At 33.3% G+C, this 20,287-nt stretch overlaps 1 protein-coding gene across 3 annotated transcripts in view; it reads right to left on the reverse strand.

The window, feature by feature from the left end:
- MRPL1 (mitochondrial ribosomal protein L1) overlaps positions 1 to 20,287 on the reverse strand; it is an 81,788-nt gene that overhangs the window by 16,591 nt on the left and 44,910 nt on the right. For all 3 annotated transcript variants that reach the window (XM_082632608.1, XM_082632607.1, XM_082632609.1), the window contains exons 4-7: positions 20,052 to 20,135; positions 18,860 to 18,931; positions 15,387 to 15,498; positions 9,427 to 9,533 (exon numbers count right to left, since the gene is read on the reverse strand). In XM_082632608.1, coding sequence (XP_082488734.1) covers positions 9,427 to 9,533; positions 15,387 to 15,498; positions 18,860 to 18,931; positions 20,052 to 20,135 — 375 coding nt within the window. The remainder of the gene's footprint in view (positions 1 to 9,426; positions 9,534 to 15,386; positions 15,499 to 18,859; positions 18,932 to 20,051; positions 20,136 to 20,287) is intronic.

A 20,287-nucleotide genomic window follows, 5' to 3' on the forward strand; every position in this document is an offset into this window, starting at 1 on the left:
AGTAGAAATTAACGTATTGTAAATCAACTATTCTTCAATAAATTTTAAAAAACATATACAGAAGAATGTCCTATTCTTAGGCTATGCATATAAAATATTTGCATATTTTATATGCAAATAAAAGTGTTATGATGAATGAAGTGCTATGATGTCTGCAACTTAATTTTAAGTGGTTTAGAAAATATAAAAGAATATCTACTATTTTCTCTAAGCAAACTACTTATCCTAGTTTTTCTAAGCAAATTGGTGAATCTAGGTGATGAGTATATAGGTGTTTGTTATACTATTCTTTCAACCTTTCCATTCATTTAAAATTTTCCAAAATAAAAAACTGAGGAAAAAGATATGCTGACATTGAGGGTATTTAAAAATAAGATCTTAAGCTCTTTCAAGTAAGAGCTTAACTAAGCTTTATTAAGCAATAAATTCCAAGAAAATGTGTAATGTTTCATTATTTTCTTACCTAAAATGTTATGAATGTGATTTAATTTCTCTTTAGATTTTCTTTTCTAAAGTGCTATGAACCAAGGAGTCCCCAATGCTCTAAGATAAAATGAAGATAGATCATCAAGATTCCTGATTTTATGGTGTTTCAGAAAATATTACAGTGAAAAGTCATTTTTAAAAGCTTGTATATACATGTATACTTGAATTACTTTGAAGTGAAAAATTAAACAGAAAAAGTTGATTGGACATGATCCTATAGAGATTTTGTAAGCATTTAAGTATAAAATATGTAGATGTTTTAATTGTGTAAATATAAAAGCTGGTATGCAGAAGTCATTCTTCTTTGTACCTATTTATTTTTAATGTTCTATAAAGTGAAATGTGAAGTAATATTTCCCTAGATAAATGGTTTTATGTGGATTTCAATCATATTCTAACTCAAATATCTGCATAAATATCAGCTTCAATAAAAAAAAAAAGAAAAAGTTGATTGGAAATATAGCAGGTCCTCAGTAAACATTCTTTTGAAAGTGTGGAAAATCCCACTAAGTTTCTGTGCTGACACCAAAGCATTTATAAAGGGGCCAAAACTACAAAAAATGATCTGAAACTGAGTAGATTTTATAGTACACCGCACCCTTTAAAAAGTCCACTGTGCATTATAACAAAAATCTACATTTTTATCCTCAAACTTTATCTAACTTTATTAATCCCAGAAGATTTCTAGTTTAGACTTGATTTGAAAATCAAAGTCTAAAACCCATGGAAACTACAGTAACTATTTCTACACATGTGAGATTCTATTGAACTGGATTCAGACATAAAAGTTAGTTGCTACTTGAAAACATATACAGAAACATGGGTCAAATTTTACAGGCTCTTTTAGGAGTGTATATAATAGGCCATGAGAGTCATAATTTATTATGGCATGAAATACTATATAGGTTAAATACATCAAATAGGCACATTCCAAATTTTCCTTTAAACTACAGTTTATGTCCTTTCTTCTTGATAAATGAAGAAAAGTCCTACAAGTCCTAATGTACCATATTTTACAGCTGTAGAATTTTTTTCCTAGTGAAAAGTTCTATCTCTTGATCTCCACCACTCTCAGCAAATGAAACCTAACAACAACACTATCACCTTTGATTTTAAAATATGTGAAGCAGTCAATATTTTTTTTTTTTTTTTTTTCTTTTTGCGGTATGCGGGCCTCTCACTGTTGTGGCCTCTCCCGTTGCGGAGCACAGGCTCCGGATGCGCAGGCCCAGCGGCCATGGCTCACGGGCCCAGCTGCTCCGCGGCATATGGGATCCTCCCAGACCGGGGCACGAACCCGTATCCCCTGCATCGGCAGGCGGACTCTCAACCACTGCGCCACCAGGGAGGCCCTGAAGCAGTCAATATTAACAAAAGTGAAAGAAGGAAGAGAGAGAACATTTTAGTTTTTGACAAATATAATGATATTATGTGTGCCTCTGTAAAATGGGAAAGTCAACATTAATAGAAACTTGGAAAGAACTTTTACCTTATAATAAAGGACAAGTTAAGAAAACCAATCAACAATGGGACTGGCTTACAATTACACTTACAAGTGATCTGGAAAAGTAGGCTGGAGGCCAAGATTCTTAAATCAAACAAGCAATCTATCAGTGAGAAAAAGCATGTTTCTGAGAGCCTCATAGCTGACATAAAATGGATTTGTGGTATGTTATAAAATACTAACAGACACCCTTTGAAAATTACTTCAAAGTCTTTATTCTGGCAGGTTTCTGCTATAATATCTGGACACTGTTTAGTTTTTTTGTGTAATGTCAAAATATACACCTGACTAAGCATTCCTATAATGAATAAAGGACAAGATTCTTAATTCTGACTCTCATTTTGTGAAATCCCAGGAATGAAAATTTTCGCTTTCAATATTACTTCTAAGGACTGTTTGAAAAGTTTAGTGTAAATTAAATTTTTATAAAATAAAATACTGATTCACCATATATAATATATATTTTTATAAGGGTGTTTAGGCTGTAACATTTCTGGAAGGACAGGATAAAACTATTAATAGGAGTTCCATAAGGAAACAATTACAGACAGATGGGATTTAGTGTTCCCTTATACATTTTTGTAAACCGCTTTAATTTAACCAAGTGAATACATTAATTTGAAAATTTTTAAATGTCAACAGGTTTATCTGGGCAGCAGAATTATAACTATGCTATTGTTTTCTAAATATTAAACTCAGATTAATCATTTGTAAATTATCTAATTACTACCTGAAATTAAACTGCTATTTAGAATATATATACTGAGACATATTATGTCTCCATTTCATTTTTTGAGAATCTGCCTTAGTTTCATTTCTATTTCGTGGAAAGAGTCATAATTTAAATTTTTAAAAAACTTAAGGTCCAGTTGAAGAAATGTGCTTTTTCTCCCCTGTAAACTTTATTTTTAGTTTTATGCTTTAAGACATTTCCCTTGAATCTGATCACTTAGCAACTCACTTTTATCCTAACCAACTTATTCTTCATGCCAAGAGAGAAAATAAATGGTGATTGCATAACAGCAATATAAGAGACTGAAAAATAAAATATTCCAATAATAGTCTGTTCTGTCAGCATGATGTTCAATATATCAATATATCATCTGAATGACATTTTCACTGATACGAGTATTTTATCTGATAGTGCGTGTAGACATAAACAATTTCATGAATATGTAAACTATAGGTACAAATGGTAGGAAAGATTAAGAAGGAAACTAATTTACCTGCAAGTAATGCGGACAAATGTTAGATACTGGCTGGCTATAAGAGCATTAGTAAAGTTCTGATATACAAAGGCAATAGTGGTTGAGTTCTAATACCCAAGATGCTAATCCTCAAGTCAGATAATTAAGAAAGATCATTCAACTGATTGTATTTATCACTTTGATACAGAATAAAACCCAGCTTAAACTACTCAAGATCAATTTCACATTACAGCAGTATTAGAACTGGATCCTGAAGCAATGCGGCAGTACAGAATTAAAACAAGGGAATTCTAGGTGATTTAACTAAACTAAAGTAAGATAGTCTCTCCCATACAGGCAAATAAAAACACAAAACTAATACATTTCACTCTCCCTCAAAACATCTTTCTAGATTAGGAGTCAGCAAAAATTTTCTCTAAAGATCCAGACAGTAAATATTTTAAGCTTTGTAGGCCACATATAATCTCTGCAAATTCTTTGTTTTGCTTGTTTTTTAAAACCATTTAAAATTGTAAAGACGATTCTTAGGTCACAGGTTATAAAAAAAAACAGGCCACAACTGGATTTGGCACATGGCCATACATCGCTTTTGACCCTGCTCTGGATAGCCCCCTTTTATCCAAAATGAGGCAGACCCTGAATGGGCATGTAATGCTGTCAGTGCCCCTTCATCTGCACACTCATTCTAAATCCAATCCTTGTATCATACAGGTGGCAACAACAGAAACAAAGCAACAACAAAAATAAACCTTTAGTATTTCCAACTATATAATAAGAATAACATCACTCGTGGAAATCGCCAACTTTTAAGGAAGATATATTACTTTGCTTTGAAATCTTTTTAAAAAAATGTTACCTCTGATAATTATAAAAATAAATATTTTTATGGAATAGTTATATTGTATTAGATACAATTGTAGACAGATTTTTATTCCTTTTTCAACAACTTTATTGAGGTATACTTGATAACTTTATAGAGGCATATTTTGCATATGATGTTATTCACCATTTTCTAATTTATAATTCAATGATTTTTTAGTATGTTTATCAACCAATACCATAAATCAGTTTTAAAACTGATGATCCCTGAGGCACATTTACTGTTAATGCCTGTTTCCTCCCAACCCCTCGCCCCAGGCAACCATTAATCTACTTTTTGTCTTTACAGTTTCACCCTTTTTTTGGACATTTCACATAAATGTGGTTTTTGCATCTGTTTTCTTTCACTAAGCATAATGTTTTTGAGGTTCATCCGCATCATAGCATGTATCCATAGTTTGTTCCTTCTTATTGCTAAACAGTATTCCAAGGGATATGTTGCACATTTTTAAAGTGTCAATTTATTAAGTTTTGACATATGTATACACTCAAACCATCACCAGTCAGGATAACAAACATGTCAATCATATCCCAAATTCCTTGTGCTCCTTTGTAACCCCTCCTCTCCACCCCATCCCAGCCACCTTGTCCCCAAGGCAACTACCAGTCTAGTTTCTGTCACTATATATTACTTTGCATTTGCCAGAATTTTACATAAATGGAATCACACAGTATGTACTCCTTCTTGTCTGGCTTCTTTCATTCAGCATGATTTTTTAAAAATTCATTCATGTTAAAGCATGCATCAATTGTTTCTTTTTATTACTGTATTAAAGAATATTTAATTGTATAGACATAACAAAGTTTGTTTATACATTCACCTGTCAATGGACACGTGAAATGTTTCTGGGTTTTGGCTATTACAAATAAATCTGATATAAGCATTTGTTTACAAATCTTTGCATAACCATATGTTTCCATTTCTCCTGAGTAAATATCTAAATGTGAAGTAGTGGGATCATACAGTAGGTAGGTATTAAACTTCTTAATCTACCAAACTGTTTGCCAAAGAGGGTGCATCATTTTACATTCCCACGGCAGCATATGAACATTCCAGTCGCTCCACATTCTCACCAACGTTGGTATGATCAGTCTTCTTAATTTTAGTTATTCCAATAGATGTGTAATGATATCTCATTGTGATTTTAATTTGTATTTCCTTAACAACTACAATAATGTTGAGCACCTTTCAATATGTTTGTCATTTGTCTGCCATGTGTTTGTCACCCCTTAGTGAGGTGTGTTCAAATCTTTTTTTTTTTTTTTTTTTTTCCAGTACGCAGGCCTCTCACTGTTGTGGCCTCTCCCATTGCGGAGCACAGGCTCCGGATGCGCAGGCTCAGCAGCCATGGCTCACGGGCCTAGCCGCTCCGCCGCATGTGGGATCCTCCCGGACCGGGGCACGAACCCACGTCCCCTGCATCGGCAGACGGACTCTCAACCACTGCGCCACCAGGGAAGCCCTGTTCAAATCTTTTGCCTTTTAAAACTGGATTGTTTTATTGTTGAGTTTTAAGAGTTCTTTATATATCGTGGATTTATCAGACAGATGATTTACAAATATTTTATCCCAATCTGCAATTTACCTTTTCATTCTCTTAACTGTATCTTTTAAAGAGAAAAAGCTTTTAATTTTTAAAAAGTACAATTTATCAATTTGTTCTTTTGTGGATCATGCTGTTGGTGTCATATCTAAGAAATTAGTCCCTGACCCAACATTTCCTTCCAGAAGTTTTATAATTTTAAGCTTTACATTTAGGTCTTTGACACATTTTGAGGTAATTATATATGGTATGAAGTGTGGATCAAAGTTCATTTTATCAGATACAGATACCTAATTGTTCCACTGCCGTTTGTTGAAAAGACTTGTTTCGCCATTAAAAATGCTTTTGCATCTTGTTTTAAATCAGTTGTCCATGTGTGTTTTGTCCTTTTTTTTTTTTTGGACTCTCTATTCTACTCCATTGATTGTTTTGTCTCTTTTGACATCAACGTCACATTGTCTTAATTCCTGTAGCTTTGTAAATCTTGAAATCAGATAGACCTCCAACTTTGTCCTTTGTTAAAGATGTTTTGGCTAGTCTAGATCCTTTGTATTTTCACATGAATTTTAGAATCATGTCAATTCTACAAAAAACCTTAATGGGATTTTGACTGAGAATGTACTGAATCTATACATTATTGTGGGGATAACTGACACCTGAACAATATTAAGTTTACTAATCCCTGAACATGATTCATTCCATCATTTATTTAGATCTTCTTTATTTAATTTCTCTCCACTATGTTTTGAAGTTTCCAGTGTATGGATCTTCCACATCTTTTGTCAGATTTATCCCTAAGTATTTCATATTTTTTAATACCACTATAAATGGCATTCCTTAGTTTTAAATTTTAATTTGTAAATGTTCATTGCTGTTATATAGAAGCAAACTGATTTCTGTATATTGATCTTGTATCCTTCAACTTACTTAACTCACTTCCTTGTTCTAGTATCTAGATCATGTCATCCTTTGAAAAATGAGTTTTACTTCTTCCTTTCTAATCTGCTGCCTCTTTTTTTTTTGCCTGACTACACCAGTTAGAATCCCTAGATTAATGCTGAACAGAAGTGGTGAGAGTGGATATCCTTATCTTGTTCCTGATCTTAGGAGGAAAGCATTCAGCCTTTCATCACTATGATATCAGCTGCTGCTTTTTCTTAGATGCCCTTTTTCTGGTTGAGGACATTAACTTCTATTCCTAGTTTTCTGAGACATTTTAGTCAGGAACAAGTGTTGGATTCCGTCAAATGTTTTCTCTGTATCTACTGAGATGATCACATGACTTTTGATTTTTAGTGTGTTAATGTGGTAAATTATAATGATTGATTGTTGAATGTTAAACTAACCTTGAATTCCTAGGATAAGCCCTACTGAGTCATGATATGCTATTCTTTTTATACATTGCTGGATTCTATTTGCTAAAGTTTAGTTTATAATTTTAATATCTACATTCATGAATGATGCTGGACTGTCATTTCCTTTGTCTGGTTTTGGTATCAAGGTAATGCTAATTGCTTTAGGTGGGAGAGTAAGTCAGGTCCCTGTTACTCCATCTTAGCCAGAAGTAGAATTCTGTCTAATAGTTATTAGGTCATTATCTCATCTACTCCTTCCTAATCTATAAAGTATATATCATTATCAACATCATTTTACATATAGGGAAAATGAGGAATGGGGGAAAACTGAGGCTCAGAGAGCAAGGTAACACAGTTCTAATCTGGAACTAGGATTTGAATCCACACGTATGAATCTAAAACCCATTCTCTTAACCTCCTACTATACTATGCTATTTAAATAGTACTCAGAAAAGATTCTCTTGAGGCACACAGATTAATTTCTTTTTCATTAAGAAAAAGCTTTATATCTCTAAAAGACCCAGGTAGTCTGGTCTGGAGCCCATGTCTTAATCACTATGGTATTTGTTAAAAATAATGAATGAGATGCCATGGTTTCTTATACACTGAGTTAGGATCTATATAAACTATTAACACTACTCAATATACTGAAAACATTACTTAAGAAAAAAGATACATCTAGGAAGAAAGAGTCTTATAAAGATAATTTACAGACCTAAACAGTCCAACTAAAACAGTAACAATAGGTGTTATCATTCTAAAATTTTATTTCATCTTTGATACCACACTGTGAAATAGATATTACTATATAAGTTTTATAGATGAGGAAATTTGAGACACAACAACATTAAGTAACTTGTTTGGGAGGAGGGGCAATATAGGAGTAAGGGGTTAAGAGGTACAAACTATTATATATAAAATAAGCTACCAGGATATATTGTACAACATGGGGAACATAAACAATATTTTATAATAACTATAAATGGATTATAACTTCTAAAATTGTGAGTCACTATATTGTACATCTGTAACTTATATAATATTGTACATCAACCATACTTCAATTAAAGAAACATTTAAAAAAAAAAGAAAAGAAACGTGTCTAAAATCTGCCATCCCTTAAGTAGCAGAACAGGTATTCAAGCCCAAGTCTCTACAGCTCTAGAATAGTCTCTTAAAATTTCTATTTGGTTTTCTGTTTGTGTTTCACATTGCAATGTTGCCATCTCTGAGAAACAAGACACACTGCCAAGGGCCTTTTGGGAACAAGGAAATTCCAACATCAGATTCAAGCAGAGCTCAACGCCAACTGAATTAGAGATAAGCTTTGATGATAATGAAGGCGAAGGGGAGTTTCCCAATCCTTGACTGGATTAAACTTGCTTTGCCCCCTTTCTAAAGCAAGTTTTCCTTCCATAAAACTAGATAAGTTCCTTTTATATATTTCTGATGATTTACAATAGGTACAGCTCAATGAGTTTGGACTACTAGTGGTGGGCTATAATGCAGAATTGCTCTCAGGAGTAGGATGGGAGGAGGAATAATAGCTCTTCAAATAACTCCAGTCATGAGGCAAGACAGGCTAAAGAGCTTGGACTCTTGCGGAGACTCCCAAGGTTTAAATACCAAGTATGCCTCATACTAGCTGTGAGACACTGGAAAAATTACTTAACCTCTTTGGGCTTCCATTCCTTTACCTATAAATTAGGGATGATAATTTACCTCTTATAGGGTTCAGGATTAAAAGAATATATGAAAAATGTCTGGAATAGTGCTAGCACTTGGTAGGCACTGTTTAAATTTGGCTAACAATATTATTATTATTCCTATAGTTACTGCACAGGAAAAAATTACATACATTAAATAGGCACGTTAGAAATTCTGTAGGATTAAGAAATATTAGCAAAAGACTATATCTTTTGAAACACAGTCCTATAAAAATCTGATTTAGCTATATTAGTGTCCCAAAAATGGCTTTGGAAATTAATTTCCAGCATCTTCTATAAGTGGGCAAACAGCTTTTAAATCACAAGCAGGGATAATCAGAAACAATTCATTAAAATAAAGCAAATTACTCAATTCCATTAAAGTAGCATTAAATACTTACTATGGACTCAGCATCATGTAATACTCTATAAGGTACATGTAAGATATAGACGCAACTCCCAAAATGCTTAAAATATTAGCAAAAATAACATAGAATAGACTAATAAGGCAAAGTACAAGTAAATGTCAGAGAGTGGCACATAACTCTAGAAAAGAAGGAATTCTAAGGCACCACTAAAATTTATGAATTCAACTCATAAAAAAATTATCTATGTATATATTTAGTGCCACTTCTAATGCTACTGACAAGGACAAGTTCAAAGGGCTGGTATGTTATAAATTATTAATGAATCACTTAAGCAAAAAATAAAAGGGGTTACTGAATAATTTTCACTATAACTTACTGTTCCTATTTTGGTCTCCAGAAAGTTCTCCCTTTCTTCATCTACCTTAATTTCATGTCCAGTTTTAAATAATTCAAGCATTTTGGGGATGTCTCGGCCAATGGAATCTGGTTATAAAAGGAGAAAATTCAAAGTTATCACTACATCTAAACAAGTAGCAAAAATTACTGAATAAGAGAAACATTCAACCAAGTTAAGATATAAAAAATGATTTGTGGCAGAGAGACTTTAGGGTGGCCCATTTCCTGGTGTTCATGCCTTTGTGTGATCCCTTCCCCTTGCATATGGATGAGAGCTGCAACGTGCTTCTAAGCAAGAGACAGTATGATTATGCATACCTGATTACATTACATAAAACTGCAATGCCTATCTTGGAGGAGTCTCTCTTCCTACTGGCTTTGAAGAAGCAAGCTACAATGTTGTGAGGTGGCATATGGAGAGAGCCATGGGTCAAGAAACTGAGATCCTCAGTCCAGAAACCTGCAAGGAACTGGATTCTGCCAAAAAGCCACATGAATCTGGAAGGGAACTTTCCCCAGTCAAGTCTCAGATAAAATCACAGCCCCAGCTGACACCTTGATTGTAGCTTTATGAGACCCTGAAGCAGAGAACCTAGCTTAGATGTATACATATTCCTGACACACAGAAGCTGAGATAGTAAATGTGTGTTGTTTTATGCCACTAAATTTGTGATATTATTGTTGTACAGTAATAAATAACTAATAAATAAGTATATACAATGATGATGCTTATACTTTAGAAACACTGATGACAAATTAAAATAAAACCTATAAAATAACCCATGATAAAAGCTGACAGTGGAGTCTTGAAATCTTTGAAGTACTTTTTACTTACCTTTGTGTGAAATTTGTCTGACCTGCCTTACCATAAAGAAGGGAAGGAACTAGAAAAGTAGCAAGATCTAGCAGTAGAAATAATACGTCAGTGAGTGGTACAATCTGGAAGCAGCTCATTGCTGCACAAATGGTTACAGAAGCTGGCAGGAAGAAAGAGTTAAGATTTGAGACTTTATTGGATTCGAATGTCACTTTGTCCTCCATTAGGGTGGAAAAAAAGATGCAACTGAATAAAGAAAGGAGAAAAAAGGAATCAAGGTAAAAACTAAGAATTTTCAAAGGATAATGGAGGAGACTCCAAACATAAACTATACCTTCCTAATCTTTAATCATTAACATTTTAACTCAAATTCAACACATAAAGATAAATATATTTTTTAGTTTTACTTTAAACTTTTTTAAAATTTGTTTTTTATTGAAGTATAGTTGAATTACAATGTTGTGTTAATTACTGCTCTACAGCAAAGTGACTCAGTTATACATATATATATATTCTTTTTCATATTCTTTTCTATTATGGTTTATCACAGGATATTGAATACAGTTCCCTGTGCTGTACAGTAGGACTTTGTTGTTTATCCATTATATATACACCAGTTTGCATCTGCTAATCCCAAACTTCCAATCCAACCCTCTCCCATCCCCCTCTCCCTTGGCAACCACCAGTCTGTTCTCTATGTCCCTGATTCTGTTTCTGTTTCACAGATAGGTTCATTTGTGTTATATTTTAGATTCCACATATAAGTGATATCATATGGTATTTGTCTTTCTCTTTCTGACTTACTTCACTTAGTATGATAATCTCTAGTTGCATACATACTTCTAATATTCCACAATACCATAACTTAACCTGAAAAAATTTCAATTTTGTACCTAGAAAGTGTAATTTATTTGGAGGGTAAGAAATACAATAAGGAACATACCACTAGAGACACACCACTCTCAGTGTGTCTCCAGCAGCTCTTCCCATGATAAGTCAATATGAAAATCTCATTATATACAGCCACTACGGAAAACAGTATGGAGGTTCCTCAAAAAACTAAAAATAGAATTACTGTATGATCCAGCAATCCCACTCCTGGGCATATATCTAGACAAAACTATAATTCAAAAAAATACATGGGGACTTCCCGGGTGGCACAGTGGTTAAGAATCTGCCTCCAAATGCAGGGGACACAGGTTCAAGCCCTGGTCCAGTAAGATCCCACATGCTGCACAGCAACTAAACCTGTGCGCCACAACTACTGAAGCCTGCATGCCCTAGAGCCCATGCTCTGCAACGAGAAGCCACCACAGTGAGAAGCCTGCACACCACAACGAAGACTAGCCCCTGCTCGCCGCAACTAGAGAAAGCCTGCGCACAGCAACGAAGACCCAACGCAGCCAAAGGGGAAAAAAAAAAAAAAACACAATAATGAGAAATCCGGTAATAATGGGAAGTGGAGATTAATATTTTATATAGGATGGTTACAGAAGGCCTCTCTGTTTAAGGTGATATTTGAATAAGAACGTGAGCCAGGCAAATTAGCAAAGAGCATTACAGACAGATGGGACGATGAGTCCAAAGACCTGAGAAGGAAGAACACGTAGTGCGTATAAAGAAGGCCAAAGAGGCCACTATGGCTGGAGTAAGGGAAATGAAGGAGAGCAACAGAACCAGCTGTAATATATCAATAATTCATCTATAATAATTATAATCATACCTAATCATCATTGGAGTCTTTCATACATAAGTAGTTTTTAAACTAACACATGAGAGAGGGAAATTTAGAAAAATTTCAAATTGGTTACCCTGCAAAAATTCCCTGTGTTTTAGCATTTTTCTTTATATAATCAAATTGTTTCAATAATGCAAGCAATACTCTGAAGTACAGCATGTCAATCTATGAGTTAAAAATAATTTACATTAGATTTCAATAATTTTATATCCATTAGTCTCAAATATGATACAATACCAACTTCCATACAGAAAGCAGTGTCCTACTCAGTAGATGTGAATACTCTTTGGACAAGTCTGCTGGAATATCCTTTTGACAAGACTCCAACTGGAGCACTGATGTTCAATCCTAAGAACTATGTGTTAAGAGGAACACACAGTAGTGGTTCCAGTTTTCTAATTATATCCCTTACCTGCCAACAACTTAGTATGCTTTAAAAGAATTCAACTATTTCCACATATGCCATTATACCTACTATGGCTTAATATGCATAATAGAAAACTGATTCCATTAAGTCTAGATATTTTTCATACTAGTATTTTTTGTTTAGTAAATGCTAAAAAATAAGATTAGGAATAAAGAAAATCAAAAAATATCAATAAGATATATCTATATTAGATATGAAAGAATTTCAGAGGGCATTTGTATTGCGGAGAAAAAAAAGCTAAGTTGACATGCAAAATGAAGGCCAATTTCTTCCAAGAAATTTTAAAAAGCAAGTTTTAAATGTTTTTTTTTTTAATGAGATAAAAAAAGAAATACTCAGAAAACAAGCTAAATGTGCACTGGAAAAATAGAGAACTTGCCTATAGTTACGTAAGCAATTAAAATAAAACAAATAAAACTGCAGCATTAAACATGCTGCAAAATGTGCACATTCAATCCAGCCAAGTTGGTTACACCCACTCCCACTAGAAAAACAAAATGTAAGATAAAATGGGAAACTAATGAGCTCAGCTGCAGGGGCTTGTTTGTTTGTTTTTTAATTCCATCCATTTGCTCAAAACGTAATTTCTGTTTTACCCTTACGTCTTTTGTTGGATGTAAGGGGAATCAAATGTTCCTAAACAAGATTCTGAATAAGCTCTAAAAATGCATAATACAAGCTTCATTTGTTCTAACGCACATCTGGTGTATTCTGTTTTCACATTTTTGACAGGTTAATCATTTGTCTTCATGTTTAAAGAACACAAATGTTTTGCCAGTGCTGTTAAGCAGATCGTGTGGGGCTGAAAAGAAAAAGTTAGGGAACGAGAAAAGTCTGCCTGGTTTTCCAAGATGATTTGTTAAGCAAATTGGGGGGGCTGGGCGGGGATAACATACCTAGGTAACTTGACCATGGTATACACAAGCTATGATTCATTATGAAAGCAGAAACAAAGCTCACTACTAAAAATAAACATTTTCAAAAGAAACTTTTCTTATCTGAAATAAAGAAATAAGTTATCTGAAAACCTTTCAGTCCCAAATTTTGCAATGAAAATGGTAATAAGAAACCTCAACGCTAAAGAAAATTGGGGCCAAAAGAGTTATTCAAAGAATGGATAAAGCAGCAAAGGTAACCAAAATTAACTTCTGTGAAAAACCAGTTAACCGTGCAAAGCAAGGAGTGAGCTGAATACAGATATATTCAGTATTCAGTTTCAGTTTTAATTGACTTTATTTAATATTGTTTGGCTTTGTTGAGCTTGAATTTAATTAGAAAAAAATATGAGAATTATTTTCAAATTCAACTGCAACTCTGGTTTAATTTTTAAAATAATGTTCAATTTCAGGTCCTACTTAGGAAAGAATGTACGTGTGCTTCCATGAAAACAAACACTACTGTACTGGAAATCCGTAATAAAAAGTGTCAAACCTCAGTTCAATATCTCAAAAGGATGTGTTATTCAATGCAGGCTATCAAGAATAAACAAAACACTGGTACAACAAAACTGAAGAGTACATTTGAATTTGCTTACAGCATAGAACATGATCCATAATTCAGATGAACATTAGTGGCTATCATGTATGAAGAATTTTCACAAGATTTTTTTTTAGCTCAACTAGAGTTAAAATTTGAAGACCAATCTACTAAAATGATTTTAAAATACTTGCTTTTACCTTATAAAATTGTATTTGAAATAACATCTATCTATAGCAGATATCCAGCACCATCTAAAAGAAACAATGTCTGCAAATGAACTTACTTTTCTTCCCAAATCTACTCCCTGTTTCCATTAATGACATCAACTTATTAGGAGAGATCCCAAGGTTTAAATCTCAGCATCATTTGACTCTTCTCTTTCTCTCTCTCAACATGTCCATTCCTAACTACTTAGTGCAAAGTCCTATTATCTTTGACATCTGTCCTCTTCACTCCAGTCTCATTATGAAGACTTTAGTTTAAACATTCCTTTATTAGTCTCTGGCGATTGCACCTGAACTGGTCTCCCTGCCTCTACTTTTGATTCATGCCAATACATCTTACAAACTCTTGCTAAATTAAAGCTCTGAAGAATCCCCCACCTTAAAAACTTCTAAGAGATTCCTGTTGAATACAGAATAAAAGTCCAAATTTATTAGGATCTTATTCAAGATTCTGCTCAACATGGCATCAATCTACCAGTACAACATATTCTCTTTCATTTCATAGGGGTACCATTCACTACAGCCAAAGAGAACTAATTGATATTTATGGGATGTAGCCGATAATTTCTAACTTACTTCAGTGTCTATGATTAACAGATTCTTTCCACTTAAAATAATATCCCCCTTAATCTGCTCACCAAATTATTCAAGGTACAGTTTAAATGTCACCCCTTCAGGGTGCCTTCTCTGATTTCCCCACCTATGTATAAATTCCTCCTCTACTGAACACCTACAGCACCTTGTGAATTTATCATATAATACTTCATACTTTATAACACGGCTATTTATGTAGCACCCTCACTTCTCTTACTAGGTTTCATAAGGGGGAAATATCCACAAGGGAAAAGTTGCTCAAGGGAAATAACTGCAGAACCATACACAGTAAGCATTCATACATATATGTTGAATGCTAACATAAATGAGCGCACATGTTATATTGATAAAGAGGTATAAAATAGTATGATGATAACATACGTACTGGGTATTATGTTCCACTAATTTAAAACTAGAATATGGCCTAAATTTAAAGATCTGGTATTATAAAGTAACTAGGTCTTCAAATTAGATTAAATCACCAGTATTAATGCCAAAGGAAAAAAATATTAAATCCATATGTTCCTATATAACCCAACACTCAAACACAAGAACATATTATTTATTCTACACATATATTAGCAATTTTGTTTTCTAACTAAACATATATATTAGAAAGTTGTTGATAGCATATTGAAATAGTAAAAGAATTCTCCCTTACTTCGAGTAAGCTTAGGAAATCTTTTTTTCAGTTTCTTCCTTAATGGATTAAGCTCCGGCATTATTTCTGGAACAGCTACATAAAAGTCTGGTTGAATTTCATCATCCAAAATCTAAAAATCAGGGGGGAAAAGATAACCTTAGATTGTATAAAAAGCTTTATCTTTCTAAAAATAAAGTCTAATGTAGCAATAATTTCCCTTATAATTTAGAAAAGAGCTATTAAGCACAATTCTTTAACCACAAGGGTCAATTGAACACATTTATCAATTATGAAAACCATCAGAAGCAAAACATTTTCTGATGTTTTCTTTTAAAAATAGCCACATCCATTAAAAACAAACAAATAAACAAACATTTAATGGGCTTAATTCTTCCATGGCGTTATGTCAGGCAAAGTGTTACAAGCTAGAACATATCACTGATGTGTACATGACTCATACAGTCCCACAAAGTTGAATTCATATGTCCATCAAAACTGAAGAAATATGTTGAAAATTTTGTAATAGATCACACGTAAAATTAATAACCACTAGCTGCCAAATCACTAGCAACTACACAGCTTTCCTAAATTTGGAGCATCAGGAGAAATGAATCTATCGTTATTTTCACAGAGAACTGAAACCAAAATTCTCTTTGCCTCCAAAAAATAAGAGGAGTGGAATAGTCAAAGACAAGTTTACTTATAGTTTATTATCCATACTCTATTTCCATTCTAAGAGCAAAGAAAATAATTTCAATTTTTAAAAGACATTTTAAATTAATTCAGGCAGGCACCCAAAGTAATTGTTTTACTCCTACAGTATACTCCATTTAAAAATTCAGTTGATTATAAAATGAAGCAACTTTTTAGAACAATACTGCCTGGACAACAAATATTTTGCCAATGATTGTTTTGCATAAAGTCTTATCACAGTATGTCATTCAAAGCCTTGGTTTGGGGTTACACACTGAACTGTAAAAACCTGGACTCTGGCAAAATTAAGTGTGATTCTGGAATTTGATCTTCCTGTTACTATTTCTTCTTTTTACAAATTCTTTACTCCCTAAACAACATACTGTGCTCCCTTAAACAATAACAACTTACTTTAAAAGAGAACTTATAACATGCCAAGCATTCTGCTAAGCATCATACATGGTTTAGTTCATAAGGTCTTTACAATAAATCTATGAAGAAAGTACTATTGACCACACATTCCAGATAAGGAAATGGAGGGCTTAAGGAGGACGAGTCAATCTTTGCACTTCTAAGAGGTAGACCCAGAACTGAAACACAGGCAGTGTGGTTCCAGAACCAGGGCTCTCATCACTAGAAACATGAACGCAGAGGCAATTTTGAAATGTCAAAGAACTGTATGTGACATTTCTACTCCAACACCTTCTAATACTGATTCTAAAACATGTTCCTTTGAATTAAATTTAAAATTATGTTTGAAAGTTATGCTATAGTTAACCTTAAGATCATATCATTGAATAATATAAAACTATATGGATGAAAATCATGCATGCTCTAGAGACAAGTAAAAATGAAACTATTTAAAAATCCCTCAGAACCAAGCATTCTTGTGATATTTCAAAAGTACTGTAATTAAAGCAAAATGAATTTAGTAAATAAAGTCTTACCTAAGAAATGACTAAAAGTTCAGTAAATTCATCCTATATTTACCTATTATAAGCACTAAGTAAAATAGTATTGATATGTAAACTAATTAAAAAATACAAGAATGTGTAAAAAAAAAATTGCAGCCATGATACTATTTACAAAACTGTACCGAATTTACTTCACAACCTGAATACCTTTTGAAAATAAAATGGATGAGTTTTAAAAGATACCAGGGGGTAATCTGCAAGAATATATTGGTTTTGATGCCTTATATAGGTGGCGTTTTTCCCTCTAATAATAGATCATCAGTGGGGCACCTAAAGAGAAATTCTGTACCTGTAATATTTTACTTACCAAATAATTTCAAAATGTACCTGGTTTCCTTATTTGGGTTACTTTTTTCAAAATATTTTATTTAATGAACTTAATGATACAGAATACTTTCTGCTCCCATACCATTTCTTTCTTGAGAAGTAACTTCTTACTTAACATTTAAGAAGTGGAGATATCTATTCAAACTAAACTGTTGCTATGACAGTTCTATAACATACTCTTATGCTTGCGGAAGAAAACAGATGGAAGGCAGTACACAAGTTTAATAAGAATAGTTAGTTCTCTGACTCCGGGGTCCAAGCTACACTCTCAAATTCCAAAGAATTTGTGGTACTGTTTATTTTTTAATATTAAAAGAATGTTAATAATCTTACTAAATTAAAATTTATGATACATCAGAGAGAATTGGGTACCACCCACTGACTTTGACCTAGAAGCTGTATGAAAGTACATCTCTTCATATTTTCCATTAGTTCTGCTCCCAAAAATCATTCTAGAGATTCCCCTTAAAAATCCAGAATCCACACCAAATTTAGAGAACTACTGGGGTAGAAAAAAACACGCTACAAGCACTGTTGTGCTTGGTCCAGTTAATGGTCCAGTTAAAACTTCCCCCAAATCGAAATCTGGATACAGGACAAAAGATAAATTTTCATATCACTTTCTCCCATTCTAAAAACAAAACAATAAGTATTCCACAGTCTAAAGGATTAGATTTAGAAGAGATTTTAGAGAATGTTAGGGAAATCTTTTGTATTTCAGAAATAACTCCCAAAATTCAACAGATGTGCCTCTTCTCCCCACGTCTTTTTTTTTTTTTTTTTTTTTTGGCCATGTGGGATCTTAGTTCCTTCGTCAGTGAAAGTGAGGAGTCCTAACCACTGGACCACCAGAAAATTCCCCTCCCCACCTCTTAAAAAAAAAAAATGTTGTCTTTGTTTCAAACGGGCTCCACAAATTCTATGTTATTTTCTTAAGGCAGGCTATATAATCATTTTTTTTGCCTCCATGCTAAGCCTACATTACTTGAACTGATGAAGTTGGGGAGGTAAAAGTTAAGAGTAACTAGAAATACCATATTATAGAGGTCAGATACTATCCTTTGTGATCTACTAAAGCAAATCACACTTTTCACTCCAAGAAAGCAAAACAAATATTTGACCTTCAAAACGTGAATAGAGATATCCATGAGTGCTACCTTTTGCGCTTCATCTCAAATCTCATATTCAAAACCAGAAAGAGTCATACTGCCCTTTCCAGCCTACCCACAGAACTCTCACAAACATATAGGAAGCAAAGAAAAAAAAATCACAATATAAATCAAGCATAGTTAATATCAGAAAGTCTGGATAGTTTTTTCTTAGCTTGATTTTGAGACTCAAAAGAGTAGGAAAAATTTCCCCTGTTCTGTAAAGCTCTACTAACCATTTATCAAAAGATATGAACAGAGTGGTTATGTTCCACATGTAATAAATCAATAGATGTCAAAGATAACAGAACAATTTCTATAACTAATGAACATGAAAACAATACTGTACCTTCTGAATCAGATTAGTTCCTCCTGCAAATGCAGCTCCATTTTCTTCTGCTATTTTTATCTCTGATGCATTCTACCAAAACACAATAGTATGAACATCAGTCTTTAAGCAAATTCAGTCTGCTTTCAAGTATTTGTCAGAAATAATACCACAGTTCAAAATAAAAACTGGTTTTTTTTACTTTTAACTGAATGTGCATCAATTTTCAACTAGATGCATCAGAGATATTACATCCAGAACAAGTTTAGTTTAGAGGTGATTAAAGTGTTTCTTGACTTAACATACGAGGAAACACATCAAAATGGCACATTAGGAACCCACCAAGTGGTCCTTAGTCTCCAATGCTATCAATACATCATCTTCCAAAAGTAAAAGATTAAAATATATTTAGTTTTGCTAATTTAAATGGAGACATTTTATCAAACCAATATACAAGAGTAAAAATTTTTTTAATTTAAGAAACGAGAACCAAAATTTAGCCTTTTGTCTGAAAATTCAAAAGAAAAATGCACAGTATTAGGGTTTTTTTTTCTATATGTTCCATTCATGTCATTTGGTTTTACTGTGAAAACATATCACTCCCTTATTTCCTCAAGTTTTGTGGCATTCCAAGAGCTATATTCTCTACTTTCCTAGGAAAAGAGTAAAGAATTTCTTCATTGAAAGTGAGACAGATAGAGAGGAATCAAAACACCTTGCAAAACAAATTCATGAACATGTTATAAACAAATGTTTATAATACAAAAAGAATGACAAAGAGCTGTATTACTACACTTGTTATCGCCTTGACTTTCTTGACTTTCCAGACTAGACCATTTTAAAAGTGTGGTGTGTATGTCTTCACAGCACTAAATGGGCCCACTGCTTTAACGTCAATGTTATTCTTGTTTGAAGAGCTTCAGTAGGAAGCAGCAGCTAGTAGGATAAATTCTATACTTCTCTTCAGTTTCTTGTGAGAAACATAATATAGTAGATGAATAATGATGAAGTTAATGTTGTGGCTTAGCTCTTTCTCAAGCTAATAACATAACCTCAAATAAGTCATCTAATTGCTTTGAGCTTCATGTGGGGAAAATAAGTCTAAAGGAATGCTAAGGTTTCCTCTAACTACTCATTCAGTTATTCTAATCATTGACTAATGTGATATGTAAAAAAAATTAAGCGATATAAAGAGTTGACAAAGGTTACTCACCCCTGTAAATACAGCAACTTTGCTGGTCTCTGAAACAAATGGGTATGGCAAACTAAGAACACTGGCAAACGGCTCCACTTTTTTCTAAATACACAACAATGGAAAAACAACTATGAAAAATTCATTCAGCTTTTCTATATCTGAAATATTCACTGGTTACACTTTAAGGCATAAGAGATTACATTTCTTTTGTAAGAAATCCTAATAAAAATCTAAATCTCTCTCCCCAGCTCCAT

The sequence above is a fragment of the Mesoplodon mirus genome (assembly GCF_964341445.2).
Source record: "Mesoplodon mirus genome assembly, chromosome: 2".
In the NCBI taxonomy this organism is placed as follows: Eukaryota; Metazoa; Chordata; class Mammalia; order Artiodactyla; family Ziphiidae; genus Mesoplodon; species Mesoplodon mirus.